Genomic DNA, 14,712 nt, shown 5'->3' on the forward strand with positions numbered 1-14,712 from the left:
TATTAATTCACTTATTTTTAACAAATTTTAGCAAACAGGCCATGCTGGGGAAAAAACATTGCAGTAATTTTGCTGACATAAATAAATATTACATGTCTACAACTTTAGTCTAAATATTTAAATCCAAGAGTCACCACTCGTAAACAATGTTAGGCAAATGATTAGCATGTGATCACATCATTACTCTTGGGGTTGTCCCATGGGGTGACTTTCTGCAGCAGTTTTAACAGATGCCCGCCAATGTTGTGATATGCGCTAAGCCACGCCCCAGCCGTGTGCATGTGTTTGCTCTTGGTGACTGGTGAATGCACAAATTTACTAGACCTATTCAGTATAAATTTAAAATTACTGTAATACACATGGAAAATTTTTCTGTGAAATTAAACTTTGCATACATACCTACACAAATGTGTCTACATAAGTAAAAACAAGTAAGTTAACTTGTGAATTTTTTAACTATGCATTTGGAAAACCTACTTTATTATATAACAGACTTTTGGCTTTGACACCCCTCCTCCCCACGCCCAAATTAGTCCATTATATCAAGATTTTACTCTATGTGAAAATCTAAAAAAAAAATTAAAACCAAAACCAAGCTCATAGATTGGTAGTTACCAGAGGCAGGGGGAGGGGTAAGGGGAGAGGGGTGGAATAGGGTATATGGATGGAATCAAAAAGTATAAGCTTCCAGTTATAACATAAGTAAGTCATGGGGATATAATATACAGCATGGTGACTACAGTTAATAATGCTGTATTGTATATCTGAACATTGCTTAAAAAGTAAATATTAAGAGTTCTCATCACACAAAATAATTATTTAACTATGTGTTGTGACAGATGTTAACTACATACAAACATTGAATCATTATGTTATTCACCTTAAATATAAAGTTGTATGTCAATTTTACCTCAATAAAATATAACCTTTGTAATTTTCCGCTATAATCTTTCATTTCATTCTTCTCCTTTTTAAAATATTTTTTTATTGAGTTCAGAGAGGAAGGGAGGAGGAAAAAGAGATAGAAACATCAATGATGAGAGAGAATCAATCGGCTGCCTCCAGCACAACCTGTGGATCGAGCCCACAACCTGGACATATGCCCTTGACTGGAATCAAACCCAGGACCCTTCAGTCCACAGGCTGACGCTCTATCCACTAGGCCAAACCAGCTAGGGCTCATTTTTCTCTTAATAACACACACACAAAATTATCTACTAACAAAAATTAGAGCATTACTAAGAATAATCTGTCTATATGTTAGTCTTAAAATATAAATTCATATTTTCTATTTTAAAATAAAAACCATTTCAGAACATGTTTAATACATCAACTATTAAATCATAAAACAAAAAAGAAACCTGTTAAATGTTTGAGCAGTTTATACATGCATAGAAAAGTGGTCATGTTAATATGCTGAAATTAATATTTTCTTTTGTCTAAAATTCCATATCTAAAAAATCTGTGACACCAGGAAAAAGTTGGAAGACAGAACAAACGTCCCTGAAAACATCTCAACTTCAAGTAAAGGTTATGAAATTAGTTAAAATCTGGTCAGTCATCCAAAACCAATATGCTCTTCCCACTGATGTAAAACAACTTAAAAAAAAAAATTAGCTGAAGTAGTTTACAAATCTTGCACTATCATTTCAGAGAAAAAAATCTATTGGCCATAATAAGCTCCTATATATTTATGTTGAAAATTCATACTAACATTATGCAAGGGCTTAGTATAACTGTTAAGAAATTTATTGTAAGTTTTATTGGTGTTCAAACCATACCCCTATTTGTCAAATTTTACACAAAGGAAATCTGACAGCCATTATACAGTGACTAGTCTTTTTCATCAACTCATACATATTCTTAAATGAGAACTGAGCACATTAACAAGCCTTTGCCAAAGTTAACTCCCAATTCTCAAACACCAAGTTCTAAAAAGGAAACACCCAATCACAGTTATTTTTCAGTCAAAATTAGAAAAAGAAAAAAAATGGGCTCAGTCTATTACAGTTAATTTATAAGTTGCAAATATTTGGAAATAGAACTGAATAAAAAAAGTAGTGACAGTTTTTGAGTAAAGTTACAGATAAATTATTATTAAAATAAAGGTCTTGACTGTTTATATATGAAAGTCCAAATACACTACCTATCCTTCCACTTATAAAACATAAAATTACATTTTTCCCAAAGTTGCTTCATTAAATTTTAAAATAACCTTTTCATATTGAGAAATGACTGTTATAAATCTAAAGGGAAAGACTAATAAAATTTTATTATAAGTAAATTCAGTAGAAAGCAGTGTTTTTTAAAAAATAATTAGTGTTAGTTTAGCAAAATTATGTATTCTTATTGAAAAATTTCATCCTAATTTAGCTGTTTCTCACAATGTTCCTTCCAATACAGAAATTGTCTGGTACCCTCCCTGGATGATGTCTGCCAGGCTACTGATTCAGGCATCGAGCTTTAAATTAAAGCTCAAGATAAAAATGCATCTATGTAGCAGTGGAAAATACTGTTTTTCTCTTGCATAACACCAAACACCAGTCTAAATCTGCTTTCCCTACAGTATCTTGCATAATAGGTACAGGGTATATATTTGCTCAAAAATTCATTCATTCTTCCTACATACAAATGCAATTTAATATTATAATTCATTAAAGACTAGGAACAAACTAGTTCATTAAGTGATATATGGAAGAATGATATAAAAACATTCATATAGTATATCCATTCATAATCTCCGATATGGGATTAATTACGTGATTCCCCCCACTGGAATCAGAAGCGGGTCAGCAGTGTTTATAGAAAATAAATGCTAAAAGAAATTAAATACTTACCTATTTGGATTCACTAAGATTCCTCATTTTACTTATTTATAGTTTGGGCATGAAAAGGCATAAAATAAGGATCATTATTATTATTGTATAAATATGGTTCTATGTTCCAACCATATGTAACTCAAGATAAAATTTGTCAGACTACTGTGTTCTGAATATCTAATTTTTTAAAAAGAAACTGTTTACTGTAACTTTTAAAACATCATCAAAAGAAACTTACAATGGGCAAAAAAGCATATTTCTGTCTTACATAATCAAAAAAAACATAGTTAACACAATTAATTTTGTGATAGATTCAAGGGTTGTTCTGAAATATTCCCATTTTTAGCAAAGTTAACTGAAAAACTGTTACAAGTCTTTGGGAATGTACTGCCAACATTCAGGCAAGAAGTCACATAAGAATCAAAGGGCTGCTGTGGCTGTTCTTGGGAACCAGGCACCTGCATGTAAGCACCTGATGGGGTAATGCTTTGGCCAACTAGCTGCATTTTCAGTTCCCTGGATTCCAGTAGTGGCTTGTTCTCTTCGCCAGTGTCAAGATGAGTTAACTTTTCCATCCACACGCAGGAACTTCTCCTCTGTCTGCCTCTGCATCTCGGAAAAACAGCTCATGGCCTCTTCTAGGACACTGCCTATGCGGTTCCTATCACACACAGAACCCCTGTCAAGCAATCCTGGAATTTCCCTGGGCGCTCCTTCAGATCCCCAAGCACGACTGATGTCAGCTTTAAAGACATTGAGGCCATTTGATAAAACATCATTAATTCAGAAAATTGCATTTTTATTAAGACATGCTTATTCAGGAAAATAACATAAGCATTTCTAAGAACAGCCATATAGAGCACTGCTAAGCAGCACTTAAATTAACCAAACAAAAGTAATTCCAAGAAAAATAAAATATCAACATAACACTACCATTCTTCATAGCTTCAATGTATCTGGTTGGGAACACATATTCGGTAACTATATAACTATAAACCTATAACAGTGATTTTCAACCCTTTCCTAATCAACAAATAACAACTAGGAGTGTTTAACAAATACCAAAACCTAGGTGGGCTCCAAGGCATTGTAGATTTGTTTTGTTTTGCTTTAAGCACCCCAGGTGATTTAAATGTACAATTTTGGTTGAGAACCACAGTATCCTTGAATATTTTATTGCTTTGACTTTAAAATTCTAAAAGTCATTTTGGCAGCTGACCCATAATAAATCAGTATACAATAATTCTCAGCTGGGAGTTTTATCAAATGCTCCTTTTAGGTTTTAAAAATTCTTTATGGAGCCCTGGCCGGTTTGGCTCAGTGGATAGAGCATTGGGCTGGGGATAGATGGGTCCTGAGTTCGATTCCGGTCAAGGGCACGTGCTGGGGTTGCAGGCTTGATCCCCAGTGGGGGGTGTGCAGGAGGCAGCCCAATCAATGATTCTCTCTCATCACTGATGTTTCTATCTCTCCCCCTCTTTTCCTCTCTGAAATAAATAAAAGTATATATCTTTTAAAAATTCCTTATGGAAAACCACGTAAAGGATATACACAATCCATGCATATTTCTGAATCAGCTATTTACAAACTCTACTCTGTGCAATGTGTTACAAAGTTTGTCTCAAAAAATAGTTTTATGTTTAAGTTTGGGATATTCTATAAATCATCTTCCCCTCTGGAGAGCACATTAATGGCTGATCTGTCTTGCAGTAAAGAAACCTGTTTCACCCAGCCAGTGTGGCTCAGTGGTTGAGCGTTGACCTATAACCAGGAGGTCATGTTCAATTCTCAGTCAAGGCACATGCCTGGGTTGCAGGCTCAATCCCCAACGTGGGGCATGCAGGAGGCAGCCAATCAATGATTCTCTCTAATCACTAATGTTTCTCTCTCTCCCTCTCCCTTTCTCTCTGAAATCAATAAAAATACATGGGAAAAAAAAGAAACCTGACCCAGCACTTCTCAATGTACACATAGTGTACAGGCAGAACAGTAGTTTCATAGGATTTCAGTTTAGGGTATGCTCCTCTACATATACCGTTTTATCTTGAACTAGGCCAGATCATCTTGATTTGGGTCTCTTAAAAAAAAAAAAAAAAAGCATCTAATTATATTGAACTCTTCATGTCTTCAGGGAGCTATTTAAAAAATTTTATCCCTCAGACCACTTGACTACACTATCTAAAATGGCTTTTGCAACCTTTCCTAGTCAATCTTTATCTCTTCTATCCTGTTTATTACTAATTAGAGGCCCGGTGCACGACATTCGTGCACCGGGGGAGAGAGGGAGGAATCCCTCAGCCCAGCCTGCGCCCTCTCGCAATCTGGGACCACTCAGGAGATATCCACCTGTGGGGAGCGGGTATAAGCCAGCAGTTGGACACCCCCCAAGGGGTCCTTAGTGCTGCTGTGGAAGCGGGAGAGGCTTGCATCACCATCACTGTGCTCGCCAGCCATGAGCCCAGCTTCTGGTGAGCAGAGATCCCACAGGGGGAGTGCAATGACCACCAGGGGGCAGGCTCCTGCATTGAGCGTCTGCCCCCTGGTGGTCAGTGCGCATCATAGCGACCAGTCGTTCCACTGTTTGGTCGAATTGCATATTAGCTTTTTATTATATAGGAGGATAGGATAGCATATATTCCTACCTAATAGCATGATAAAGCATTTATTGTTTTCCTCAAAAAAAATTAAGTTCCATGAGGGCAGGGGCTTTACATTCACTATTTCATGGGAGGTGCTCAAATATTTACTGAATAAATGAATGATGGAATCAATCAATCTTGGCCTTATATCTACTTGTACCATAAAGTCTTCTAAAGAATAATCCTATGAAATGCTCTATTGTAACTAATCCTAGATATTTCTGGAAATGTGGTTCAATTTATCTCAGTGACTTTTTGTGAAGATGCAAGAGAAAAACTTATCAATTCTCAGTATTAAGTGTTTCTCTTAGACAATGAGAACTGCTTAATCCATCATGCCATCTCTTTTCAATGCCTAAAAAGTTTTAGCTCCATTCTACCTAGAAAATAAAAACCTCATCAAGTCTGTTGCCAATCTTTCCCAATAACTTCATCTTATTCCTTTTCCCCTAGTTAGTCTATCCCCTTCTTCATGTTTTAAAAAATCTTTTTTATACATAAACTTCAAGACAGACTTACCTTTCACCAGAGGGTAGTATAGTTAGCTTACTGAAAGAAGCGGAATTTAAAGAATATTAAACTTTCTTTAAGCAGTTTATTCCCATTTTCAATACTGGTTAAACCTAACTGTATAGGACAGAAAATCAGATAGCTACTTTGATCTGTTACAGATTCTGGCATTGCTTATTTTTCAAAGAAAAATGACATTTAAAAGCTGAATTCAGAAAATGTCCTGAAAATACTTATGCTGGATCCAAGCAGCCTCATAAAAATGACTACCAACAATAAATACTGATAAGCAAAATAATTCCAGATCTTAAAAAACAGGGATTAATTATACATTGGTCAAAACTCATAGTGCTTACAACACCAAGAGTGAACCCTAATGTAAACTATGGACTCTGAGTGACAATGATATATTAATGTAGGTTCACTGACTGCAACAAATGTACCACTCTGGTGATGAATGTTGATCAGGGGTGAGGCTGTGCATGAGTGGAGACAGGACGTATATGTGAAATCTTTGTACAATCTGCTCAATTTTGCTGTAAACCTAAAACTGCTCTAAAAAATAAAATCTATCAAAAAACAAAAAAAAAACACCAAACCAAGGACCATATTCTCACCTTAAATACACATTTATTCTTTTATTGACACTAACATATATCCTACTTTGAGAAAAAGAATTATATCGAAAGCAAAGCTAATGCTTTTGCATATACAAAGTTAATATAGGTAGTCACTTTAGGAAATAAGTTAGAAAAAGCACGCTGAAAATAATACTTTGGTGCTTTAAACATTAGAAATTGCCAAAGGATAGCTTCTAAATTTAACGTAACATTATCCAGACATTGTAGCATAGAGAAAACCACATTTAAAGAATACATGCTTTTAAAGTTATCACTTAAATGGAGTAAAAATAAAAGGGCTTATGCTTACTAACTAATATAGAACTGTCATGTGGTTTTTATAACTAATAAGAGTTTTTAAGACCAGACTCCAATGTTCAGAATTTGATACCCATTAGCCATGACAGAACTACAAATTTCACAACTGATGTTTAGCTCTGACTTAAAACATCACTGGCTCAACTGAGTTCTCAGCCACAACTGCAGACTGTCATCACTGGGGGAACTTTAAAAATTCTGATGCCTTTATGCTAAGTGAAATAAGTAAGACAGAAAGGGACAAATACTGTATTAATTTCACTTATATGTGGAATTTAAAACGGAACTCATAAAGATAGAGCAGTTGGTGGAAAGAGAATAAAGATGATCAAAGGATATTAACTTCCAGTTATAAGACAGTAAGCTCTAGGGATGCAATGCACAGCATGATAACTATAGTTAACAATACTTACTATATTGTATATTTGAAAATAGCTAAGAGAGCAGACTTTAAAGTTCTCAATATACACACACACAAATCATAACTATGTGAACTGATAGATATGTTAACTGACCTTGCTGTGGTAATCATTTCACTATATAAACATTTATCAAATATTCAATGTTATACACCTTAAACTTACACAATGCTTTATTTATTTATATATAATATCACTAAAAAGCTGGGGGGAAGGGGAGAATGCTGATAACTGGGTCAGGTCCAGAAGTTCTTATTTAATTGGTCTGGAGTGGGGTCTGGGCATCCTAAGTTTTAAGTGCTCCCCAGGTGATTCTAATATATAGAGCCAGTTTAAAAACTGCATGGAGTTTGCCTGACTCATCTGCATTTACTAAGTTGAAAATAGGCATTTATCATCTCATTACTCTGTCTCAGTGTTTTGTTACCAATATACTTAGTGAGTCTCCTTAATAGCTACTAAAATACAAACAGATAATAAAAGGCTTAAAGTGGGGATATGGGACTTTCAGCCACTTCATATTCAATCTAGGGAAAAGGTCATGGTATTCCCATAATGGGTTATGGTCTTTTAACGTGAGTCCCCACTGCTTAAATTAATATTAATTTTTTTCCAAGTAATACAATTTCCAATAGGTTAAGAACCCTCACAAATCATAAGAAAAACAAATGTGGCAGCAGGAAAATGTGCAAAGAACATGAATAGACTGTTTACCAAAAGAATACAAATGGCCAAACATGATTTTTCAATTTCACTAGTGATCAAAGAAATACAAATTAACACTAAGATACAATTCTCCCATCAAATCAGCAATTTTTAAAAAACAATATCAAGAATGTAATGCAACAAATACTCAAGCTCCCAGATGGAATAAACTTAAAATATTCTTAAGAAGCAGTTTGACAGTATGTGTCAAGAGCCTTAAAGTGTAAAGTAAAAACTAAAAACAGCCCAAAGAACCATCGTTAGGGAAGCTCTCTTAGTTAGCTAAATTATTCATTTTTATTTTTTTTAGAGAGAATATTATGTTTTGGTTAAATGCTCAAAATGCAATTAAGAGGAAAGGAAAAGAGATGTATACACAATATGATAATTTTTTGTTACATATTATGGAAAGCAATATACTCAATGTTAACAAAAGCAGGATTTGAGTGATTTTAACCTTCTACTTCACAGTTTTCTACTTTCAAAAATTTCTACAAAGGATTTACTACTTCAAACATTTCATTTTTAAATTTCCAAGCAAGAGTTAACTAATCAAGCATAAGTCTCCACCTCAGAAAAACTGTGAGGTAAGATACCTTATCATGATGCATTTCAGTGCACAGATGTTTATGGTGAATAATGGGTGGTGAGATCCTGGCTTCAACGAGACTAAGTTGTTCTAACCTGGCCACAGATGAGAATTCAGGTGATCTCAGACAGTTGTCCTCAGCAGCCTCCCTGACATGCTCCAAAAGAGACCAATTAGATTTTCTAAATGCAACCCTTCCTACCAAAGTGGGCACAATTTTTGGAACCTCAGTCTGAGCAGGCATTTATATGGTGACTATTAAACCACACAAAAGCAGGTCATTTTAGTCACGACAAGGTGAAGCAACCCTATGGTTTTACTCTAGGGTAGTTATGAAAAACAAGTATTGAAAAAACTTTTCCCCACTGCCATGTACACTGATGCATGTTAGTCTATTCAGAGAATTTCTTGAACTGAATGAAGTCTGATGTCCATTATTCATATTCACTAAAATCAAAATTTCCTGTAAGAGCAGACTTTCCAGATCTAGTCTCAACTTAACACATTTCGTACCGCTCAGGAGTTTTCTCGTGTTTCGCGCGCCATCTGTTAAAGACCGCTCACGAGTGTTCTCGTTTTTCACGCCCATGGAAAAAGGAGCGAATCTAGATACTTATGTAAATTTTATTTGGTCCTTCTTCATAGAGGAAAATGTTTTACGCAGTACCATACGTTAAAAAAGTACTAGGAACTTTAATTGTTTAATTGTTTTTGTAAATAAAAATGTTATAATTATTGAAAAACAACACCTAAAGTGCATTATGATGATTTAAATAACATGCAGTTTGCCCAAAAACGTGCGGTCCCTGGCGTATGTCTTAGAGATTCCTATGAGGTACGCAATGTGTTAAAGTGATTTTACAGAGAGAAACTCACCCCCACCCCAAGAAAAAATGTTCTACTCAAAAAACTGACAGGTGATTAATAGTATAAAAAGATAAGCAATAGCCCTAGACGGTTTAGCTCAGTGGATAGAGTGTTGGCCTGCAGACTGAAGGGTCCTGGGTTTGATTCTGGTCAAGGGCACATGCCCAGATTGTGGACTCAATCCCCAGGAGGGGGCATGCAGGAGGTAGCCAGTCAATGATTCTTTCTCATCACTGATACTTCTATCTCTTTCTCCCTCTCCCATCCTCTCTAAAATCAATAAAAATATATTTTAAAAAAAGATAATCTATAAAAATAAATGAGACATTTGGTAACAGCCCTGAACACTCAAGACCATCACATAGTATTTTATATTAATACTAGAGGCCCGAAGCACAAAGATTCATGGAAGAATGGGCCTTCCTTCCCCTGGCTGCCGGCACTGCCTTCACTCTGGCCCAGAGCCACCTTTCCGCCTTCCCACACTGCCCAGAGGCCTAGAGCGGCTGGAGCGGTGCAGAACACCTGTGTCGCTGCCATGGTGACGATGCAAGTGCCCCGCCCCTGGCCACTTGGCACCTGCGTATGCAAATTAGTCCACCACCTTTGTTGGGTTAATTTGCATACTCACTCCTGGTTGGCTGGTGGTACATTGCAAAGGTATAGTCAATTTGCATCTTTCTCTTTTATTAGTGTAGATGCACTACAAAATACTCTATTTTTGCTCATTTTCAAGGCCCCCAACTGAAAGAACTGCCAAAATTGTCTTGGTATGATACCTCCAAACAGACTCTTAAAACAGTAATATATTTTTCAGATTTCAAAGAAGAGAATGATCTAATATACATGCACAATAAGCTGCCTGCTAGTTAACTGTGAACTAAAAAAGTCTTCATAAACACTGTTGCCCAGATACCAAACTCAATTATTAAGCATTATCATGCACTATATAAGCCTAATCATTACTTATTTTCACTCTTATAAGAAAACACATTAATTGTTAAATTATTTGGCGTAATAGAACATTTAGCATAATTCCTTCAACATTTAAGCTGCTGCCAAACAACAGCTTCTAAATGAAGCATTTTCTGAATTATTAGATTACCTTGATAAAATATTATAGCAAGAATCTCAGTTTTTACTTTTCCTCTAGGTTTCCATTCTGTGTAACAGCTGAATTCAAATTTCAACATCCAAGAGATTGGTAGGCACATCCAGTTTAAGGTTCACCTAAATGTCCGCGTTGTTGCACTCAAGTCAACTCATAATTTATCCCATCTTTACAATTTACACAACTTTTCAACTGCCCTTGCTATAAGTTTGGGTGTATCCCCCTTCTCCAATCATGTGACTCAAAAACCTGAAGTATGAATTATTATATCAAAAATGCACAATGTCGCAACTTTTCTGGGATAACAATATGGTCAGTGTAAATGATATGTCAACTTAATATTTAAACTTCGGCTGTTCTAACTTTGCTGCTTCGCATAATTCTAGGAAGACCATTCATATATGTCTTGTGTGAACAGCACCTCCTGAAACTGTGCAAGGCACAGCACAGGTAGTCATATACAGTGACCCTGCACCTTCCCTACCATTTGATTCTCCATGATTACCTTAGAAAACTCTACATATTTTCAAAAGCCACAAACTTACTAAATGGTGTGAAAAACAGAAACTAAATTATAGATCCAGTTAATTTACTTTGAGGTTTTACTTAGTATACAATTCAGAATAGACTAGAAACAAACCAACGGTGTTTTAGTTTTAAACACTGGTCAAGGTAGTCAAAGAGATATGGAAAATATAAACAAAGCACACCTAACTTATAAGCCAAACAGGGAGAGTCCCCATGAAGACATTTTCTCATGCTACTCTTGCTACCTCTATAATAGTATCTATCTTCAAAGAGAATTTTTTTTTACCCACTTCTTCTACCTTCCCAAAAAAAGGCAAAGTATTGGGGTGGTTACATAAAAATTTGTTTAGTGAGTGAAATTAAGCGCTGTATCAAGAGATCCATCATTATCTTGGTTAACAGATTAGTACAGAACATAAAATGCATGATCAAACAATTTTATAGATATTAAAAGCTTTAAAATTATTAAATGCAAAACTGAAATATACCTAGAACCAGCCTCAGAACTCCAAAGTCTGCTTCGCTCATGCATTCAATGATGAGCTTCAATTAAATCCCTTCCCCATTAATTTTAGCACAAGAACTACCATAGGAATTCAATAGATAGTAAAACAGTAAGCACGTCTAATGACTGTAAAACTCTAACATAACATATGAATGTGTTTTATATTATAAATTATAGAGCTTTAAAACCAATCATTCTTGTTACTGAGTTTATGTTTGGTTAGCTTTAAAACTAATCATTCTTGTTATTGAGTTTATATAAGTTTAGTTAGCTATTGGTATAATTAACCAATATTTTTTCTTCAAATATTCTTTGTATATCAGCAATATGTTATCTTCATGTGTAAAAACAAAAAAAAACTTTCAGAAAAATAGAAGGAAAAACAGTCACCCATAAAACCAAAATTTCCCCCTTTAATGTAGTAATAAGTAATGCTGCTGTGATCTACTAAGTGCCATGTAATTTACAGAATGTTCCTAATCATAAGTCTCTTTAATAAGAATCCACCAATTACTAACAATTCAAACCTCATCTTTCTCCCACTATGAGATCTCAATACTACCTTTGTAGTGCACAGTACCAGATGTGATAATATGGAAAAAGCAGGATGTCAAACATGTAATAAATTAGATCCTTACACCAGCGAGAGCTGAACAAGAAAATTTCTAGCAAACTTTTTAAAGCTTAGGAAGTAAGGGGGAAACTTTGAAAAAAACAACAACATTCTTTTTGATGAGAGTGACAACTTAGAATAGAAAAATGTGCAACAAGGTATAACTAGCTTATCATGCACTGAATGAGGAAAAGCACATAAAACTACTGTATTAGGAGAAACAGTTATTAGAGAACTTTAACGAACGATAAGACATGTGATTTCAGACACCATAAGCTCAACTGCAGTGGCTATATAATAAAGCAAGGTGCCTATTCCTGAGGATAATGTACTTAGTAATAATGCTGAGCAGTGAGTATTAAATCTAAGCAGTGCTAAAAAGGCAATGATGAAAGTTCAGGTAATGTGTTACAGAGAAAGAGACATAAGAAATTCCGTTATCTAAAAATAATCTTGTCCCTATCATTAACCATTTAAATTTTTTTTTTTTTTTTTTTTGCTAATGTGCTAAAGTGCACTGGAAACCTCAGAATAGGTTTTTTAAATTGGCCATGTCTTGTTAATACACTGCAGTCTTCAAATTTACACAGAGCTGCAGGTCTCTTGGATTTTTTTCAAGTGTCACTCATTTAACTGAGCCTGAAAGCTGAGAAATGCCATCAGGTGCTCTACAGTCAGTTTAAAAAACATCCTCTACCTGGTATCTCTGCAGTGATTGTCTTGCTGCTCCCTGAAACCTCTTCATCATCATCTGATGAGCTTGTGCTTGAGTCACAAGTCAGGTCACTATCACTGGTACTACTGTCCTGCAACAGGTTGTATTTCTTACGCGCAGCAGCCTCCCGTTTCTGCCTCAGTAGCCTGATTCTCTCCTTTTGCTTTTGGCTCCGGTGACCTTTAACCTTGGTGACTCGGCCATTCTGTTTATCACTAGATTGCCGGTTTTTCTTGGCAGCCATAGTGGACGTTTCACTTTCAGATCGGGACCGTCGAGACTTGCGCCCAACTGTGGCACCAGACACGCCAGAAGGGTCTCCTTCTACAGCTGTTTCTGCCTGGGAGGGTTCATTCTCTTCTGCAGAAGACAATGTATCTGAATCAGCCAGGTGACCACTAGAGGAAGGGGAAAGCATGCAGTGGTTAGAGGAGTCACTCTCATAAACTCGGCCAGTTGTCGGCTTGTCACTCTCTGTGGATGCTAACTGAGACTCAGAAGAGTCCCTTCTCAGTTCCATCAACAAGCAAGGCATTGAAGAAAGAACTGCAGAATCCACTACACCATCTTTCTGAATTTGAGATTCCAGTTCTACAGATCCATCTTCCTCCTTAGTTGTCTCTTGTTTGGATGTTTTTGGTGGGACTTCAGACTCAAGTTCTTCGACTTTTCCCACTGCCTCCTCCATCTTCATTTCAAACTTTTGAGTTAATCATGGAGCAGGGTCAAGGAAACTATGTCAAAGATGCAACAGGAAAGCAACCTGGGCAAAAACACACAAAATCAACAAACAGAAATGGCAAATTATTTAATTAACACAATATGCCTACCTTTCAAAGTGGGTAGCAAAAGTTATCATCATACAGGCTTTTAAAATATATATGCCTTCATATATTCATCAACGGTCAAATTCAAAAGACTTAGAACTATCAAAATACTAGCATACACAGCTACCAAAAATGACACAATTTAATCCTCTATTCCTGAACTTGAATGGACAGCAAACAATCAAACAAGGATTTTCAACTCTAAAATTTAATTTCATGTGTTTAAGAAAGAGATTCTCGCCGAAGCCGGTTTGGCTCAGTGTTTGGAGCGTCGGCCGGCGGACTGAAAGGTCCTAGGTTCGATTCCGGTCAAGAGCATGTACCTGGGTTGCGGGCACATCCCCAGTAGGAGATGTGCAGGAGGCGGCCGATCGATGTTTCTAACTCTCTATCTCTCTCCCTTCCTCTCTGTAAAAAATCAATAAAATATATTTTTTTAAAAAAAAAAAGAAAGAGATTCTCAAAATTATGATATAGTTAATATGTACATTTTGGGTTTAATACAAATGAAAAAGAATGCTTAAAAACTGGTCTAGAACAAGTTAAATGAAATGATTACTTTAACACTCAAATCATCAAAGAAAGGCAAAGGGGAAATTACAGTAGAGTAGCATTCAATGTACCCTTATATTAAAAAAAACACACACACACAAAAAAAACCTTCAACTAGGTGCATTTGGCAAATGCGCAAAGTAATTATATGCATTGAACCCTGTCTGCCATTCCTCCCAACAGAAGTTGCTCTAGAGGGCATTAAGATGAAAGGCCTGACTCTGCTTTTCTTCAGTACTCCTAGTTCCCACAGTACTATCATGCTGAATATGAGTTTAGTGTTTAAACATGTTTTATTTAACTACTTTGTGAACCCAGAAAACCTAATGCACTCTATTCCAAGAATGATTTAAAGAGTTTAAGAGAAAATACCCT

At 35.8% G+C, this 14,712-nt stretch overlaps 1 protein-coding gene across 5 annotated transcripts in view; it reads right to left on the reverse strand.

Annotated features, from left to right (window-relative positions):
• Window positions 1-14,712, reverse strand: part of CUNH18orf25 (chromosome unknown C18orf25 homolog) — an 80,349-nt gene that overhangs the window by 34,705 nt on the left and 30,932 nt on the right. For all 5 annotated transcript variants that reach the window (XM_036322813.1, XM_036322812.1, XM_036322815.1 and 2 more), the window contains exon 2: window positions 12,941-13,721. In XM_036322813.1, the coding sequence (XP_036178706.1) occupies window positions 12,941-13,652 (712 nt within the window). In that variant the 5' untranslated portion in view covers window positions 13,653-13,721. The remainder of the gene's footprint in view (window positions 1-12,940; window positions 13,722-14,712) is intronic.

Source organism: Myotis myotis, unplaced genomic scaffold (assembly GCF_014108235.1).
Source record: "Myotis myotis isolate mMyoMyo1 unplaced genomic scaffold, mMyoMyo1.p scaffold_m19_p_9, whole genome shotgun sequence".
NCBI lineage: Eukaryota > Metazoa > Chordata > Mammalia > Chiroptera > Vespertilionidae > Myotis > Myotis myotis.